Source organism: Tachyglossus aculeatus, chromosome X1 (assembly GCF_015852505.1).
Source record: "Tachyglossus aculeatus isolate mTacAcu1 chromosome X1, mTacAcu1.pri, whole genome shotgun sequence".
NCBI lineage: Eukaryota > Metazoa > Chordata > Mammalia > Monotremata > Tachyglossidae > Tachyglossus > Tachyglossus aculeatus.
The window spans coordinates 81691401-81708502 of record NC_052101.1 but is presented as its reverse complement, the minus strand read 5'-3'; the positions used below and the strand labels follow the sequence as shown (position 1 = coordinate 81708502).

The window sequence follows — 17102 nt, the reverse complement described above, 5'->3', positions numbered from 1 at the left end:
TAAAAAGAAAAAAGAGGGGTAAAAAATATGCAAAGAAAAAGGATTTTAAAATCAATGGTATTTATTGAGTGCTTACTGTGTGCAGAGCACTTTGCTAAGCACTTGGGAGAATACAATACCATAGAGTTGGCAGACATGGTCTCTGGCCTCAAGAAGCTCACAATTTAGTCAGGGAGACGTCCCAAGAAAATTAAATGAAACTATTTTTAAAAAGTCAGTGATCCTAAGACTGGGACTGATGGGATATGTGTATGCACCTGAAGTGGGTTATTTTCTCATATGAAAATAGAGTTTGCTGTTAATGTTTTTTCACACACACATTTTGGATTCTGGGAGATATTTCAGACCCAAGTTCAGTCGGAATAATTTATGGAAAGGTATAACTGTGAATTTAACAAGTAGAGTGATTCACACTCAAATTACTAAGATATAGATAGAAAACATGCAACATTGTTCTTGGCAGAAATGCCTCTTTAAAAGACTCACAAAAGACTGTCTAAGGCAGACTCAGACTTTTTCTCCTCTTAAGTGAACGATAAAGATGAGGGGACTGCCTACTGCACAGCTCTCTGGGTCAAAATAATACGCATTTAGAGTCAACATTTGCTATATTGCCATGTGCAGCACAGGTCTCTAAATGTACTCTAACTTAAGGCTCCCCTTAGTAAAGGACTACGGTAGTTGCCTCTATCAGTTTCATTATACAGAGCCTAATTCATCTCTCTCTAATACAAGAAAACAACCCTTGGTTCCTAACAGCAGCACAATGCACACAGCACTGCGTTATTCAAAGTTGCAGTTAGCTCATTTTCATTTTTCATGAGTTCTATTGGGCAGCTGCACTTACATAACTGCTCTTATCCCAAGAGCACAGCAGCAGAAATTCTGCAAATACTGTAGTTGATAATTAATGAAGAACATCAGCAGGAGTGAACTTACTGCCAGCCTCCATGAAAGCTTCAGGAAGATAAGTAAAACCACTTTCGTGTTCTAGCGGATTCCCACAGCTAGCATGCTCTCCAGGACGCTGAAGGTTAATTACTGTTTTGATGCCACTGCTTTAGCAAGGGGGAAAAAATAAGCACATGGTGAGCAGTACTAAAAAGCAAATTCACCTGAAATTGGAATGAAAAACATACCAGGTATTTTGGAAATACAGTTTTCTGGTTTATTTGGAAAACATTTTTTCCCTACCTATTGTTAAAATGAACACACCTTTTCCCCATCAACTAGTCACAGGACTATGGAAAAGACATACAAAGGTAGTCATCCATTCAGTCCCCAAATTCTGGTGGGGCAAATGTGACCAGTTACCTTTGAAACTGTTCAATGATGTTGTACTTTTCAATCACCTCAGTTGATGGACGAGCCATCGCAAGTATGTTATCTGTTACCCTGGAAAGGGTGAGAGAGGAAACCAATTAGCTGCTTATTAGGCAAAATGGCTACTACCCCCACTGCTCTCGGAGTTTCAAATGCAGCCATACCTATTTAAAGTTCCAGGATCATAATGCTCTTTGTAAAAACCCTTGCATAGTTGGAAATAAAGGATCAGTGAGCCCAATTTTTTCCCTCCTGGGGTCTCCAGAGTGCTTCATTCTACCCTTTTCTAAAAAAAATTCTCCATTGGAAATGGGCTTAAACTTCCAGAGAACACTCATTCCCTGGACAGCAGCTGCCTGTGGTGCTGTCCTGCTCTATCCTGTTCTGCCTCCAACTGCCTTCCTGGAGTGGGTTTGAAGATGCTGGAGGGGAAGCAAAGTGGCAGCAGCTGTGCTGATGGCAGAGTTTCTGTAAACACAAACCCATTACCCCACTCCTGACTATATTTCTGTGCACAATAGTTCACACACCAACACAAAGGTGTCGCAGAGCATCTCGATGCTCTGTCTGGGGAGGGAAGAGAGAAGAGAAAGGACCACCTCTTCTCAACTCCCCATTCCTTTTAATCTACGAAGAGATGCCTTCGATTTACAACAGCTCCTTCACCCTCTTATCGGTGGAGAGAAATACATAAACAGTTATAAAAGCAACAAGCTTTATATTCAAGACACTCTCCCAAAGTAAAAATGCCACAAATAATGTGGGGTCTAGTGAAACAGCAATTCCTGTTCAGAGAGGCTCCACATGTGTTCTTGTGGAAACGTTATGTCTTCACAGACAACAGTAATCCAAGTTATTTCAAAAGTGAAAATCCTGAAATCCTAAAGCTCAAGATTTTCTCAAACCCTCACCTGAGTATCTTCTGACTCCAGTAATCTCAGATGTCTTTTAGTGTACTGATCATGTTTACTCTTGCAACTATTACTACAGGCAGGTGCAATCATCATTACAATAGTATTATGTACAATGAAATTCATTCATGTTATTTATCACTGAGGGAGAGTTTTAATGAAACATGTTCTCCACATTACCAGGAAGAGTAAACCCCTTTAATGGCTTGCTCCTGCTCACTCCAACGTGCTGGATTTTCATACTTGCAGGCTCGACCACCACATGCCATTGAACATGCCATATGCCCGGGGATAACATGCCTCAACCGTTCTCCGACTTTAGTATATTTTGGTGTTGGACGTCTTGAACTTCCTAAAACACAGCAAGAGGAAGTACCAAGGCATTGTACTAGAAAACTTCTAAAAAGGGATGCAAACAGCTTTAATGATGTGGCAAACAACATCACTTCCAATTTTATTTCAATATTTTAAAGCAAAAGAAAAGCATCAAGAACTAGATGCGATTCTAATTCCACACTGTTTTAGGGCTTGATCAAGCCAGCTTTCTTCCTGAAGAGATTAACCATTTCCCTCTTATCACAGGTACATAATATCCTTCGTTTTGAAACAAATACCAAAGAGCCTTCCTCTTGCGATGCTAATTGCCATCTTCCCAAGCATTATTTTTGAAAATGAATTGTCTCATTTAAAGCTTTCTCAGGAGATAAAGCTCTGTTCAGGAAATATAAATAGAAAACACTATGAAAATACATGAAACACTTGTTTTTTTTTTCTCATTTTAAAGCTTTTAAAAATACTTTGTTTAAGAAAACCAAGTCCCTGCCATTAGTAGTCAAATCTACAGTTTAATACACAAAATGCAGACAGAAAAGCATTTTTTTTCCCTCAAATCCCATTTCTAAATAATAAGGTTTTGGCAATCTATAAGAAAAAGAAAAAGAACTTTACTTTTTCTTTCAGGAAAAGTTGGATTTAGCTCTGCGCTGCTGACAGAGGAAACAGCCACCATGACCCGATGAGAGGATGAGGAAAGCACCTCTATCACTGAGCTCCGACGCCTCTGGTATAGACGGAGTAAGGGATCAGAAGTCGAATGCCTTCGGCCTTGGAAAAATGTACTTAGAAAATTCACAGCTGAAAGCTTCCGGGGCGAACCCTGCATGATCACCCTTGCAAGAATCTTGTCACACCTTAGAAGACCAGTGACTAGGAAATCTCAACTTGCTCACTGATGAAGTTATACGGAGATATGTGCTTCGTTCTCTGTGATCTAACAGATATATTCAGGATAGGCTGACTGGTTTCCATAGTAACAAACAATGAAGCCACTGATTCTCGCTAACTCTGTGGAAGCAAAATACTATATGAACGAATTCCGTTCTGGACAAATTGTTCAAAATGTGGGTAAGAATAGCAAGTATTTCAAGCTGAAAGCCTCAGAGAGGGATTATTCAGACCTTTGTTTATGTTTCTCAAAACACTTTGGTCTTAAAAGGCCTGAATATTATAGGAGAGGTACAAAGGACACAAATACAATGCTTAAGACAAAAAAAAAATACTGTAGCTTGCAAGGTACAAGTTCTGCTTTTCCAGATTTCCATGCCTAATAAAAATGAAAAACGTTCTCTCTGTCCTTTCAACCCTCTCATTTCTCCTTCCCATGACACTTTGAAATTGTTGTTATTTTGGACTTTTCAGAAACACGGTCCACTGAACTGAAGAACATACTGAACTACTTGAGACTCTTCCCTCATGAACCTCTCCAGTTTACTGATAACCAGGGATTTTATTTCCAAGATAGACCTCTTTCCTCAAGCAAGTTGACTCAAGTGCTCAACAATCAGGTAGAAATACATCAAAGCATACAAATTATGCGGTGAGATGTTTTAAGCCCTTTTAAGTTCCCATTTCTCATTTTTAAAAATACATTTTTCTAACTCAGTAGGTATGACTTGGTACTTATCCAGAATGAGCCATTCAAGGATGTCTATCTCCTTTGAGGCGACGAGGGCCATCAGTCCCATGGGATTGGCCACCATGGGGGGTGGTGAAGCTCATAGCTTTACCTCCACAGCTTTTTGGGCAGGGTGGGCAGCTGTAGCTGGCCCCCTGAGCTCTTGGAGCCGGGTGGTGGCCAGAAACAGAGGCAAGATGTCAGGTCTCCTTCTTCCCCGCTTAAAGGCAAGTCACAGCTCCCTGGCTGGGGAAGACAGCTGGGTTTCTCTTGCCCCTGTGGGTCTCTGGTGGGGGTGAGGCAAGATCCCATTTAGCCCCAAGACTTCCGTAGAATCTGGCAGATGTTCTCTGGGGTGAGGTGGGTGTTTGGTTGGCAAACCCTGGAGTACTGATTTGCAGAGCCGGACAGAGGGCAATACCCGCAGAACTTTGGCAGGTGACAGTGGCAGAGCAATTCACCAGTCAATAATATTTACTGGGTGCTGACTCTGGGCAAGGCATGATACTAAGCGCTTGGGAGAGCTCAATAGAGTTAGTAGATGTGATCCCTGCTCCCAAGGAGCTTACAACCTAGCAGGGGAGACAGCCATGAAAATAAATTACAGGTGGGAGGAAGCAATAGAGTATAAAGATATGGGCAAAAGTACAATGGGGGTGAGAGAATACCTAAGCACTTAGGGGACACGGGAGTGCTGAAGTGTCATTTGGGATGGAAATAGGATGGGAAGATGAGAGATGAATCAGGGAAGGCCTCCAGGAGAACATGTTACTTCCAAAGGGCCTTGAATGTGGGGAGAGCCATGGTCTGTCAGAGGAGAGGAGGAGGAAGTTCCAGGTAAAAGAGAGGGCATGAGAAGAGGTCAGTACAAGAGAGATGAGAATGAGGAACTGTGAGCAGGTTGGCTTGGGAGAAATGAACCATGCGAGATAAGATGTAGTGGGAGAGGAGCAAGGATAATTGGCAGGGAGAGAGCTGCTCAAGTGAAAACTTGAAAGGGTGAGTACTCTCTCCTTTCTCTTTCCTCCTTCCCCTCTCTTTTCTCCTATTCCGCCCAGCTCCTCCCTCCTCTCCAGCCTCCTTGTTTCTTCTCAGGGCTCTCCAAAATCCAAATTCTGATCACCTTGGTCTGGCCCTGGGCCCAGCCAGACAACCAGGGGCTCTAAGGGCATTGGGAGCTATGTTGGAGACTCCCCTTCCCTTGGCCCAGCCCCAAACCCCAACATTGGCTCTGGGGATGAGTTGGGGGTCTCTTGCCTCTGGTGGTGTTCCAGAGTCCAGGTGCAGACTCTTTGCACCCCATTTGGCACCAGCAATGTCAGGGCCTTTTCTGCCCCTTTCATCAGGCTCTGGAGCTGCGTCAGGGGATTTCGGGGGCTCTGACTGGAAGCCACAACCCCCTGGACATCACTTCCCCTTGAAGTCCCCCAAACTCTAAGGTTTTCACCAAGTTTGTCCCTGTGCTCAAAATGAAAGGTTGGCACCCCAAGTACACAGAATGAGAAAGGCATTTTCAAAAAACATCTCTTAAATTAGATGAAGCATGTATCTAACACCCTATGTGTCATTTTTCAAGTGGGGGAAGAAATGCAGTTTGCAAAAGACAGGGTAATGATGAGGATCCAAAGGAAGAAATATTGGCATAACCCCCCTTCCATCACAACCTTGGCACTTAGGTCCCAGAGCTTCATATAATAATAATAATAATAAAAATAATGGCATTTATTAAGCGCTTACTATGTGCAAAGCACTGTTCTAAGCGCTGGGGAGGTTACAAGGTGATCAGGTTGTCCCACGGGGGGCTCACAGTCTTAATCCCCATTTTACAGCTGAGGTAACTGAGGCACAGAGAAGTTAAGTGACTTGCCCAAAGTCACACAGCTGACAAGTAGCAGAGCCGGAATTTGAACCCCTAACCTCTGACTCCAAAGCCCATGCTCTTTCCACTGAGCCATGCTGCTTCTATATAGCACCCTGCTTCTTCATATCCAACTACCACTAATGTACAGACCTTTTCTGAGCTGAGTACTGAACTTTTCAAGTGCTTAGTACAGTGCTCTGCACACAGTAAGTGCTCAATACATATGATTGAATGAATGAATGAACATGGCTCTGCTCAGGTTACTTTTTCTGCCAACAAAACAACCTCAATTCTGAGCTCATCAGTCCAACTTGATTGCCAATATCATTAATGTTACATTACACGGTGGTCAAATCAGAACCTGAGGTGTCTCTGAAACAGGAGCTACTCTGACTTGAATTCCTTGGGGCACTTGCCAGCCAAAACAGTTTCCCGGAAGCCACCCTGGCTATACAGAAAGCAACAAGGGCTTTGGGAAAGGAGGAGAAACAGAGTCCTTAGGTGTCAGAATTTTGCACCCTGAAGCTGTGCTTCTTTTGCCTCAGTTTATGTACAAGTGCTCCCTTTTAGTTCTACTATCAACAATTGGTTTTTTGTTGGGTTTTTTTTTTCAATCTGCATCCTTCATTCTCCTCCCATGACCAGTCTAGAAGAAAAGGTTTCGGTGGCTGCAGTGACCAAAGGTCGAACTGTCAATTCTGGGCTATTGCCATGGAACTTATCAGGGAAGAAGTTGGACAAAATGGTGGTATTTGTTAAGCACATATTTTGTGCCCGGCACTGTATTAAGTGCTGGGGCAGATATACGATAATCAGGTTGGACACAGTCCATGTCCCATATGGGGCTCAAAATCGTAATCCCTATTTTAGAGATGAGGTAACTGAGGTCACATAGCGGATAAGTGGTGGAGTTGGGTTTAGAACCCAGGTCCTCTGATTCCCAGGCCTGTGCTCTTTCCACTAGGCAATGCTGCTTTGCTATAATTTACAAGATAATCAGGTTGGGCACAGTCCCTGTCCCACCCGGGGCTCACAGACTAGGAGGGATGGAGAACATGTATTCTATCCCCATTTTACAGGTGAGGAAACTGAGGTAAAGAGAAGTTAAGTGACTTGCCCAAGGCCACACACTAGGCAAGTTGTAGAGCTGGCACTTGAACCTGTATCTCCTGTCACCCAGTCCTGTACTCTTTTGACTAGCCCACATTCACTCCCTGATATTACTTTTACTTTCTAGAGAAGCAGTGTGGCCTAGAGGAGGGAGCACCAGACTGAGAATTAAGAGACCTGGGTCTCTTGCCACTTGCCTGCTGTGTGACCTTGGGCTAGTCACTTCATTCATCCATTCATTCATTCAACCATATTTATTTAGTGCTTACTGTGTGCAGAGCATTGTACCAAGCACCTGGGAGAGTACAATATAACAAGGAACAGACACATTTCCTGCTCACAACAAGCTCACAGTCTAGAGGGGGAGAAAGAGATTAATATAAATAAATAAATTACAGATATGTACATACATGTTGTGGGGATGGGGGGGATAAATGAAGGGAGCAAGTCAGGGTGACGCAGAAGGGAGAGGGAGAAGAGGGAAGGAGGGCTTAGGAAAGACCTCTTGAAGGAGATGTGTCTTTGAAGGGGGAGAGAGTAACTGTCTGTCAGATTTGAGGAGGGAGGGTGTTCCGGGACAGAGGGAAGGCGAGGGTGAGAGGTCGGTGGCAAGACAGAAAAGATTTAGGTACAGTGAGAACGTTAGCAGTAGAGGAGCGAAGTGTGCAGCTGGGTTGTAGTAGGAAAGTAGTGAGGTGAGGTGTGGGGAGCAAGGTGACTGAGTGCTTTAATGCCAATGGTGAGGAGTTTTTGTTTGATGCAGAGGTGAATGGGCAACCATTGGAGTTTCTTCAGGAGTGGGGAAATACTTAACTGCTCTATGCCTCAGTTTTCTTACTTGTAAAATGGGAAATAAATACCTGTTCTCCCTTTCCCTTAGAGTAAGAGATCCATGTGGGATGGGGACTTCCTGATCTGATTGTATTGTATCTATCCCATTGCTTAATACAGTGCTTCATACATAGTAAGCACTTAACAAATATCACAATTAGGCTCGTTGTGGGCAGGGAACATATCCACCAACTCTGTTATATTGTAGTCTCCCAAGCGCTTCATACAGTATTCTGCACACAATAAGCCTCAATAAATTTGATTGATTGATTATCACTATATTATTAGGTCTCATATTCACCCAGTAGATTTGATACTCCATTGCTTAGTAGGTTTTCAGTCTAGCCTTAAAACTGATGTCTCAAGGCACCAGAAGCATTCCTATCTGCCAAAAGACAGCCAAACTCCTTGACTATTAGCACATCATTTGACAATTTGTTGCCATGGAAGCCCCAAATCAGCTACTGCTTTTAACTCTATGCTGCCAGTGAACTTGGTGATGTGTTATGCACAGAATGATTAATGCAAGAGCTAACTCAATATCTCCTAGTTAATTTCTGCATTATAATTCTATGAACCCATTTATCTTCAAGTACATTACAAGCCTTCTAATGTGAGATTCTAGAACCCAGTGTTTCTGAGTGACAAGTGGAGGCTTTGGGGGAGGTTTCTCCCCTTCTGAAACATGTGTTCATCCTAATACAAGGTGGCAGAGTGCTACTATTAAGATAGTTAGCTCATGGTAAGTATTGGGAAGCTATGTGACCGAAATACCAACAACCCTAAAATATATAACCAAACACAAGACACAAAGTACAGTCATTCAGACAGGCAACCCTGTCATGAAATTGTCTCAGGACATCTGCCCTAAATTCCACACTATAACTGGTTGAAAGCTTCAATTAAAAAGTAAGCACCATTCTAAAAGCCTAAATTTTCTTCGATTCACTGAGGCCTTCTACCATCATCAGCTCACAGGGCTCTAGAGGTTAGTAGATGTGGTTCCTGCCTTCGAGGAGCTTACAAACTAAAAGGGGAGATGATGTGAGAATCCCAAGGAAAATGTGGGTTCTCCCTGGAATTTACTGGGGGTCGGGTTGTTTATATACCCATAAACCAGAACCACTCCAGTCATTATGGGGATCAAAGGAAGAAATTTACCTACGTGGGATTCCAATAATGAATATGAATTTCATAGGCCTCAGTAGGCACAGCTGAGCTACACTCATAGAGAGGCAAGAGAAAAAAAATAGAATTTAACTTGTTATATAAATCAAGAGGAACAACACAGAATATTAAAGGAGAGGTTCGAAGTTCCTGAAGGATTTTTGGGCTGATTAACCGACCACTCACCTAGAAATCAGTCCTAATAGCCAGTACCTAAGTTGCTTGACTGATCCCTGAAAACTTGAGTTTAGGCTGAAACTATCCACCAGTGATGCTTTTAACATCGTTAACCCCCACTAATCTTCCTTTTTAATCCAGATGTAACCTGGAGAGAGCAACATAATTTACTACTACAGAACAAATGATAATAGCGGTATTACTCTGTGCCAAGCCCTGTACTAAGCACTCGGGTAGATATAATACGATCAGATCAGACACAGTCCCCATCCCACATGGTGCTCATGGTCTAAGGGAACATCTATGTCCATCATCCTAGATGGATTGAGGTCTCTTGGGAGGGGAATCTGGCCTGCTGCTTCCATGCACAGGTCAATCCAAACAGCACTAACTTTTTCCTCTTACTCCTTACCAGAGCTCAGGTCTGCGCCCATGGATGGGGAGGAAGTTTTCACTTTATTGACTACAAGCCAATCCCTCTACAAATCATTCCAAATACCCTGAAAGGGTGGGAAGAGGGAAGACTGAACCAACCTCATGGCCAACTGTGGCCTCGCTAACAGGTGATACCCAACATTTATTTATTTATTTTTTTTGTATTTGCGAAGCACTTACCATGTGCCAGGCTCTGTACTAAGTGCTGGGATAGCTACAAGCTAATCGGGTTCGTCACGGTCCATGTCCCACATGGGGATCACATTCTTAAAACCCATTCTACAGATGAGGGAACTGAGGCACAGAGAAGTGAAGCAACTTGCCCAAGGTCACATATCGGACAAGTGGCGGAGGTGGGATTAGAACCCAGGTGGGATTAGATGCCAAGGCTGCTTCCCATACAAACCGACACCCCTTGGCTGGGCCTTTTATGCATTTAATATGAGTTGAGGGGATGAAGTGGGTCACGAATTGTATTGTATTGGCTTGTAAGAAAATGGGTGGGGTTGATATGAAAAAGCATTTTAGCAGAGATGGATTTTGCACTTATATTTAAAGGATGAAGAGGTATGCCTGATCATATTCACCTTGCCTCATAAGAACAACAGCCTAAAATCTGAATAGGTTAAAATTCAGGAAACACCTTCAACTTCTCAATTCATACAGTATTTCAAGAACCTTGGGGACTATTCATAGAACCCCAGCAATAAAGTCAGCCTTTATTTCAAGGTACATCACTTTTGATTTCTGAGCCAAGTAATTTTATCCATATTTTAATTCATTATTAATCACCTATACATCTGTGAGCCAGAGGCTTCTCAACCATATATGGTAAAAATCATTCCAATGGCTTTAATAGCCTTGTTTTGCATTCCTTAGTTAGAACACCATCAAAATACTGTTCTTGTACCTTCTGCCCCCATTCCAGGATTCTTTCCTAAGATTTTGACATTTTTTTGTTTCGTTAATTTTGTGGGTCAGCACCTTAATTCCTATGCACCCACACACTTTGTTCCCAGAAATCTGTAGGAAAGTAGATTTGTATCTCTGTTTAAAGGAAAAGGAAAGTTGGCAAGGAATGATGAAAGGGATACTAAGAGCATCTCAGAGGCTCTCAAATACATAGACCCTCCCGCCACATCTTAAAAGAGCATATTTCAAAACTTGCCATTTTAATGAGCTAATTCCAATGGGGCACAGCAACAGATAAGATACTATAATACTCTTTCATATCTTGCATATTATGTTTACATTCTTCTGCTTAATTTCTGGGTTTAGAGGAACTATTGTAAAAGGTAGACTTTCAATCAATCAATCAATTGTATTTATTGAGTGCTTACTGTGTGCAGAACACTGAACTAAACACCAGGGAAAGTACAATACAATTGAGTTGGTAGACTCAATCCCTGCCCATGAGGAGCTTGACAGTCTACAGGGGGAAACAGACATTACAATCAATTACAGAAAGGGAAAATAAATTGGGAGGAAAGCGAGAGAGGAATTATTATATGAAATGCAGGATGCTGAGCCTGAAAAATCTACAAACAACCCACGGAGGGAGTTTAAACATTACCTCTTTTCACCTCTTCCTCCTTCCCCTTTTTCTTCTCACCCTAAATTGCATCTTATTTATAGGTCCAAAAGACCACTGTTGTCATTATACCACTTATTAGCTAACATCAAATTCTATTTTTTCCCCTGATAAAACTCATTTTGCAAATCAGGTGAGAAAATACCTGTATACAGTTTTGTACAAGCCTAAACCAGGATTGCCTGAAAAAAATGAGGTTGGTACAACAGTAAACATCCTGGAAGAATTTGAATAAAAATTGAAATATGATCTGCAACTGAAATCAGGTATTTAACATCACTCTGTTCTTGGTAAATCTGGGACTAGATCTGCTCTCCATCTTCACCTACTCCCCTGGAGAACTCATGAGCTACCACAGCTTCAACTACTACTGCTATGTGGACGATTCCTAAATCTACATCTGCTGTGTGACCCTGGGCAAAACACAACATCTCTGTACCTCAGTTACCTCATCTGTAAAATGGGGATGGACAGTGAGCCCCACATGGGACAGGGACTGTGTCCAACCCTATGATCATGTACCTACCCCAGTGTTTAATACAGTGCCTGGAACATAGTAAGCACTTCAGAAATACCATTAAAAAAACATTAAAAATCTGTGTGTGTATGTATATATATTTACATATGTATAGGTGTGTGTATATATTTGTGTGTGTGTGTGTGTGTGTGTATACACATATATATACATATTTTACCAGCAGAAGACCCATCCATTTCTTTAGCAGTTTCCTCATCATCACCTTCAAATTATCGTCAACATCGAACAGCGGGACAAGATTACCAATGATGAGATCCTGGAACTTAGTCAGCTGTCTGCATTGAAGTAATGTTCACAGCCACACATAGACACACATAGACAAAGACACACACACAGACCTACCCACATCCATATTCGGATGCATAGCAGCCCTTACCCAGCTGCTGCTGTGGCTTCTCATTGTCCTGGCCTCAGTTGCGGGGTCTGGCTATCCCCGCTGCAGTTGAGAGTCTGGCTGCCCCTGGGGTAGCTGCAGCCTGTTCTACCTCCGTAACTGGCAGCCCTGGCAGCCCAGGGCCTGCCAGGACAGTTCAGTTCAGCCAAGGAAGTAGTGAAAGTGATGGCAGAGGTGGCTGGGCAGTCTCTCCTTCACTATTTATTTTAAATGTTGCCGCCACCCCTGCCACTACTACCACGGTGACCTCCACCCATTTCCAAAGATAAAGCCAGGCTCCCATAGCAGTCTTGCTGGCTTTTCAGGTTGTGGGATCATCCTGCCTAATGCAGGACTTTTTATGGTATTTGTTAAGCGCTTACTATGTGTGAAGCACTGTTCTAAGCGCTGGGGTAGATGCAAGCTAATCAGGCTGGGCACAGTCCATGTCCCACATGGGGCTGAGAGTCTGAATCCCCATTTTACAGATGAAGGAATTGAGGCACAGAGAAGTGAAATGACTGGCCCAAGGTCACATGGCAGACAAGTGGCAGAACTGGGTTGAGAACCCAGGTCCTTTTGACTCCCAGGCCCATGCTCTATCCACTAGGCCAGGCTGTTTCTTGATCTTAAATTCCAAGAAACTCACTTGATCACCAGTTCATAGAATGATACAGCAAGACAGGATAAAATCCTGGGATGGGCCAAAAGGACTTACACTTCCAACAGGCTAACTTTTGACATGATAAACTTTTGATAAAATGTGGGATGGCGATAAAGGCGTGAGTAAGAATTTCAATAGGAGTGAAGTCATAATGCTCTTGAATGTGGGCAATGTTTCAGAGTTACACTGCTGTTATGGGAGAAGAAAGACATTTGGGATGAATCATTCCCAAAGGGTCCTGATGAGAGGGGTCAAATTCATGATTTCCATCAAAGAAGGAGATAAAAGGAAGGGGAGTATTAATTGCAAAATTCCTTGAGTATTTCAAGTTAAAGAAACCATGACAGAGCCAACGGCTGAAGTAGAGAAAAGTCTGAGGCTCTACATCATAAAAGACTACAAATGTGCATTTTGAAATTTGGATGGGAAGGACTGGATCCTTTCTTTGGCTTTTAATTCGTATATTCAAAGTTGATTCTTTTGAAACTCATCTCTCCTACCCATTAAAAAGAACAAAAGATGGAATAAAAGAAGCATTACCTTTCATGCTCATAAAATATACACTGCTGTTTACAAGTGAGCGGTAGTGTTGTTCATTCTGAGACAAAACTCCCGCAGTCATTGCCGTGCCTGTTCAAACAGCAAAGAGATTTACAAACATGGTTAAAATGACTGTTTATTTTCATTGCCCATCGTCAACATCATCAATGGTATTTTTTGAGCGCTTCCTATGTTCAGAAAGCACTGTACTAAGTGCTTGGGAGAGTACAATACAACGGAGTAGGTAGACACATTCCCTGCTTCCGAGGAGCTTACAGTCTAGAGGATATTCAAACTGAAGGAAAAAAGGCAGGTGCAAAAACCCTGAAGAAGCATACATGTATATAGAGAAGCAGTGTGTACTAGTGGATAGAGCACGGGTCTGGGAGTCAGAGGATGTGGGTTCCAACCGCAGCTCGGCCATGTACCTACGGTGTGACCTTGGGCAAGTCACTTAACTTCTCTGTGTCTCAGTTCCCTCATCTGCAAATGGGGATTCAGTACCTATTCTCCCTCCTACTTTGATTGTGAGTCCCGTGTGGGACCTGATTATCTTATATCTACCCCAGTGCTTAGTACAGTGCTTGGCACACAGTGCTTAACAAATACCACAATTATTATTAGTAGTAGTAGTATAAAGAAGAGCTCTCAGCCTCACAGCACATGAAGCTAGCCACCAAGTCTGTCCACAGCCCATAGGAATTTTCTTCTGGAGCCCTGGCTCTGGATGAGAGTCGGTGTGTGTGTGAACAAAAATGTGTCAGTCAGTGCCTGTTGGTTCCAGCCTACTTGATCTGTCCCATTTCCTCGCTCTTCAGTGTGTTCTCTTCCATCCCTGGGGCTTCCTGTCTTCCATGGCCTCTGTGCTTTCTCCCCTCCCCCAGGGTGAGAATACCCTCTGCAGTAACAACTCTGCCCTTTCACTAGCAAGACAATGTCACTCTTTCTCCCTTGTCAACTACCTCACATAGAGTCCCCACCAACTATTCCAGACCTTCAATTCCCTAAAAAGCCTCCAGTGTGCCTGACATTTCCCTCTGAAACTCCTGCTGATCTTGGAAACTTTAGTTCATTAACAAAATAGAAACTATCAGCCACGATCCCCCCTGAAAAGTCCTCTTCCCTTCCTCAGTGTTCTCCTCTTTCCACAACCATAATCTCAACCTCCCAGCTGTTTTCAAGAGGAGATCAATCCATCATTTGATCATATTTATTGAGCATTTACTGTGTCCAGAACATTGTACTAAGTGCTTGGGAGAGTACACTATAACAGAGTTGGTAGACATGTTCCCTACCCACAAGGAGCTTACAGTCTAGAGGGGGTGATAGACATTAAAATTAAAAAAATATGGTTATTCATTCATTCAATTGCATTTATTAAGCGCTTACTGTGTGCAGAGCACTGTACTAAGTGCTGGGCAAGTACAAGTCGGCAACATATAGAGATGGTCACTACCCAACAACGGGCTCACAGTCTAGAAGATGGGCTCACAGTCTAGAAGATAATGATGGCATTTATTATGTGCTTAATATGTGCAAAGCAATGTTCTAAGCGCTGGGGAGGTTACAAGGTGATCAGGTTTTCCCACGGCGGGGGCGGCGGGGGGAGGGGCTCACAGTCTTAATCCCCATTTTACAGATGAGGTAACTGAGGCACAGAGAAGTTAAGTGACTTGCCCAAAGTCACACAGCTGACAATTGGTGGAGCCAAGATTTGAACCCATAACCTCTGACCCCAAAGCCGGTACTCTTTCCACTGAGCCATGCTGCTTCTGCTGAGGGTGGGCTGAATAAAGGGTGCAAATCCAAGTGTAAGGGCAATGCAGAAGGGTGAGGGAGAAGAGGAAATGAGGGCTTAGTCTGGGAAGGCCTCCTGGAGGAGATGTTCTTTTTAATAAGGCTTGAAGGTGGGGAGAGTGATCATCTGTCGGACGTAAAGAGGGAGGGAGTTACAGGCCAGAGGCAGGATATGACTGAGGGATCAGCAGTGGCATAGACGAGATCGAGGTATAGTGAGTAGGTTAGGGTTAGAGGATTTAAGTGAGAGTACGGATTTGTAACAGGAAATCAGTGAGGTAAGATAGGAGGGGGCAAAATGACTGAGTGTTGTAAAGCCTATGATAAGGAGTCTCTGTTTGAAGCGGAGGTGGATGGGCAACCACTGGAGGTTCTTGAGGAGTGGGGAAACATGGACTGATTGGTTTTCTATTCACCCAAATAGCAATGTGATACTGAATAGTCTTTTATCTCAAGTGCTAGTTCCAGCAATTTATGTTTCTTAATGATGAACACAGAAAAGCATCATCCCCTGTGTTGGTAATAGTTGAGAAGCAGTGTAGACTAGTGGATACAGCACAAACCTGGGAATCAGAAGGGCCTGGGTTCTAATCTCGGCTCTGCCGCTTGTCAGCTGTGTGACTTTGGGCAAGTCACTTCACTTCTTTGTTCCTCAGTTTCCTCACCTGTAAAATGGGGATTAAAACTATGAGTCCCACATGAGACAGGGACTGTTCAACCTGATTAGCTTCTACCTACCCCAGCACTCAGTACAGTGCCTGGCACATAGTAAGCGCTTAACAAATACCATAAAAAATACTTTGCAACTTCTGTTTTAACAGCAGTGAAGGTTGAAACTGCTTCAATATCATTATTATCATTATCATAACAAATACCACAATTGTCATTAAGAATTATATTAGTGATGATAACAAGAATTGTAGTATTTGATAATTGTGCCAAGCACTGTTCTAAGTGCTAGTGCAGATACAAAATAATCAGATTAGACACAGTCCCTGTCCCACATAGGGCTCACAACACGAGGGAGAGCAGGCAGTGAATCCCCATTTTACAGGCGAGGAAACTGAGGCCTAGAGAACTTAAGTCACCCTCTGTCAGGAAGCAGCGTGGCGTAGTGGATAGAGCACGGGCCTGGGAGTCAGGTCATGGGTTCTAATCCCGGCTCCGCCCCTTGTCTGGTGTGTGACCTTGGGAGAGTTACTTCCCTTCTCTGTGCCTCAGTTAACTCATCTGGAAAACAGGAATTGAGGCTGTGAGCCCCTCGTGGGAAAGGGACTGTGTCCAACCTGATTTGCTTGTATTCACCCCAGCGCCTAGTACAGTGCCTGGCACATGGTAAGCACTTAACAAATACCATCACTATTATTATTAGGAACGTCTGATCATTCAACATCCACCCTGACTTTCTCCCTCAAGTTGGGCAGAAAGTGGATCTAGGAGAAGTTTGAAGGGGGTATGTCCAGGGGAGTCCACGGCCAGGTTTCATTGTCTTCCCCTCTCTCCTCCCTCACCTTCCTTTGTACCAGCTCTCTTTGGCTGCTTCTCCTATTGCCTCTGTTGCTACCACAGCTCTCACTGCCACCTCAGTACTTGCCCCTTCATCCCCTCCCTTCATTTGACAGGGTCCTTGAATTGGTGATATTTTAGGTGTCACCAAAATATGGTATTACAAGTGAAAAATATGAGTTCTGTATATTACATAAACATCTAAAGTGAATGTCACAAAAGCAACTGAAGGAACTAATGATGCTGTGATCAATTTGTTCCTAAATAGTCATTAGCAAAAATTTAATTAGAAAGAATTTCCATTAGCATTAAAGTTCAAAAAAA

General features: G+C 43.1%; 1 protein-coding gene across 2 annotated transcripts in view; it reads right to left on the bottom strand.

Annotated features, from left to right (window-relative positions):
- PTPDC1 (protein tyrosine phosphatase domain containing 1) overlaps positions 1-17102 on the bottom strand; it is a 51412-nt gene that overhangs the window by 17131 nt on the left and 17179 nt on the right. The window contains exons 5-8 of one of the 2 annotated variants that reach the window (XM_038772293.1): positions 13476-13565; positions 2415-2586; positions 1315-1395; positions 940-1058 (exon numbers count right to left, since the gene is read on the bottom strand). In XM_038772293.1, coding sequence (XP_038628221.1) covers positions 940-1058; positions 1315-1395; positions 2415-2586; positions 13476-13565 — 462 coding nt within the window. Of the gene's footprint in view, positions 1-939; positions 1059-1314; positions 1396-2414; positions 2587-3182; positions 3475-13475; positions 13566-17102 lie in introns of those variants that run through there. The other variant, XM_038772292.1, reaches the window with a different exon arrangement.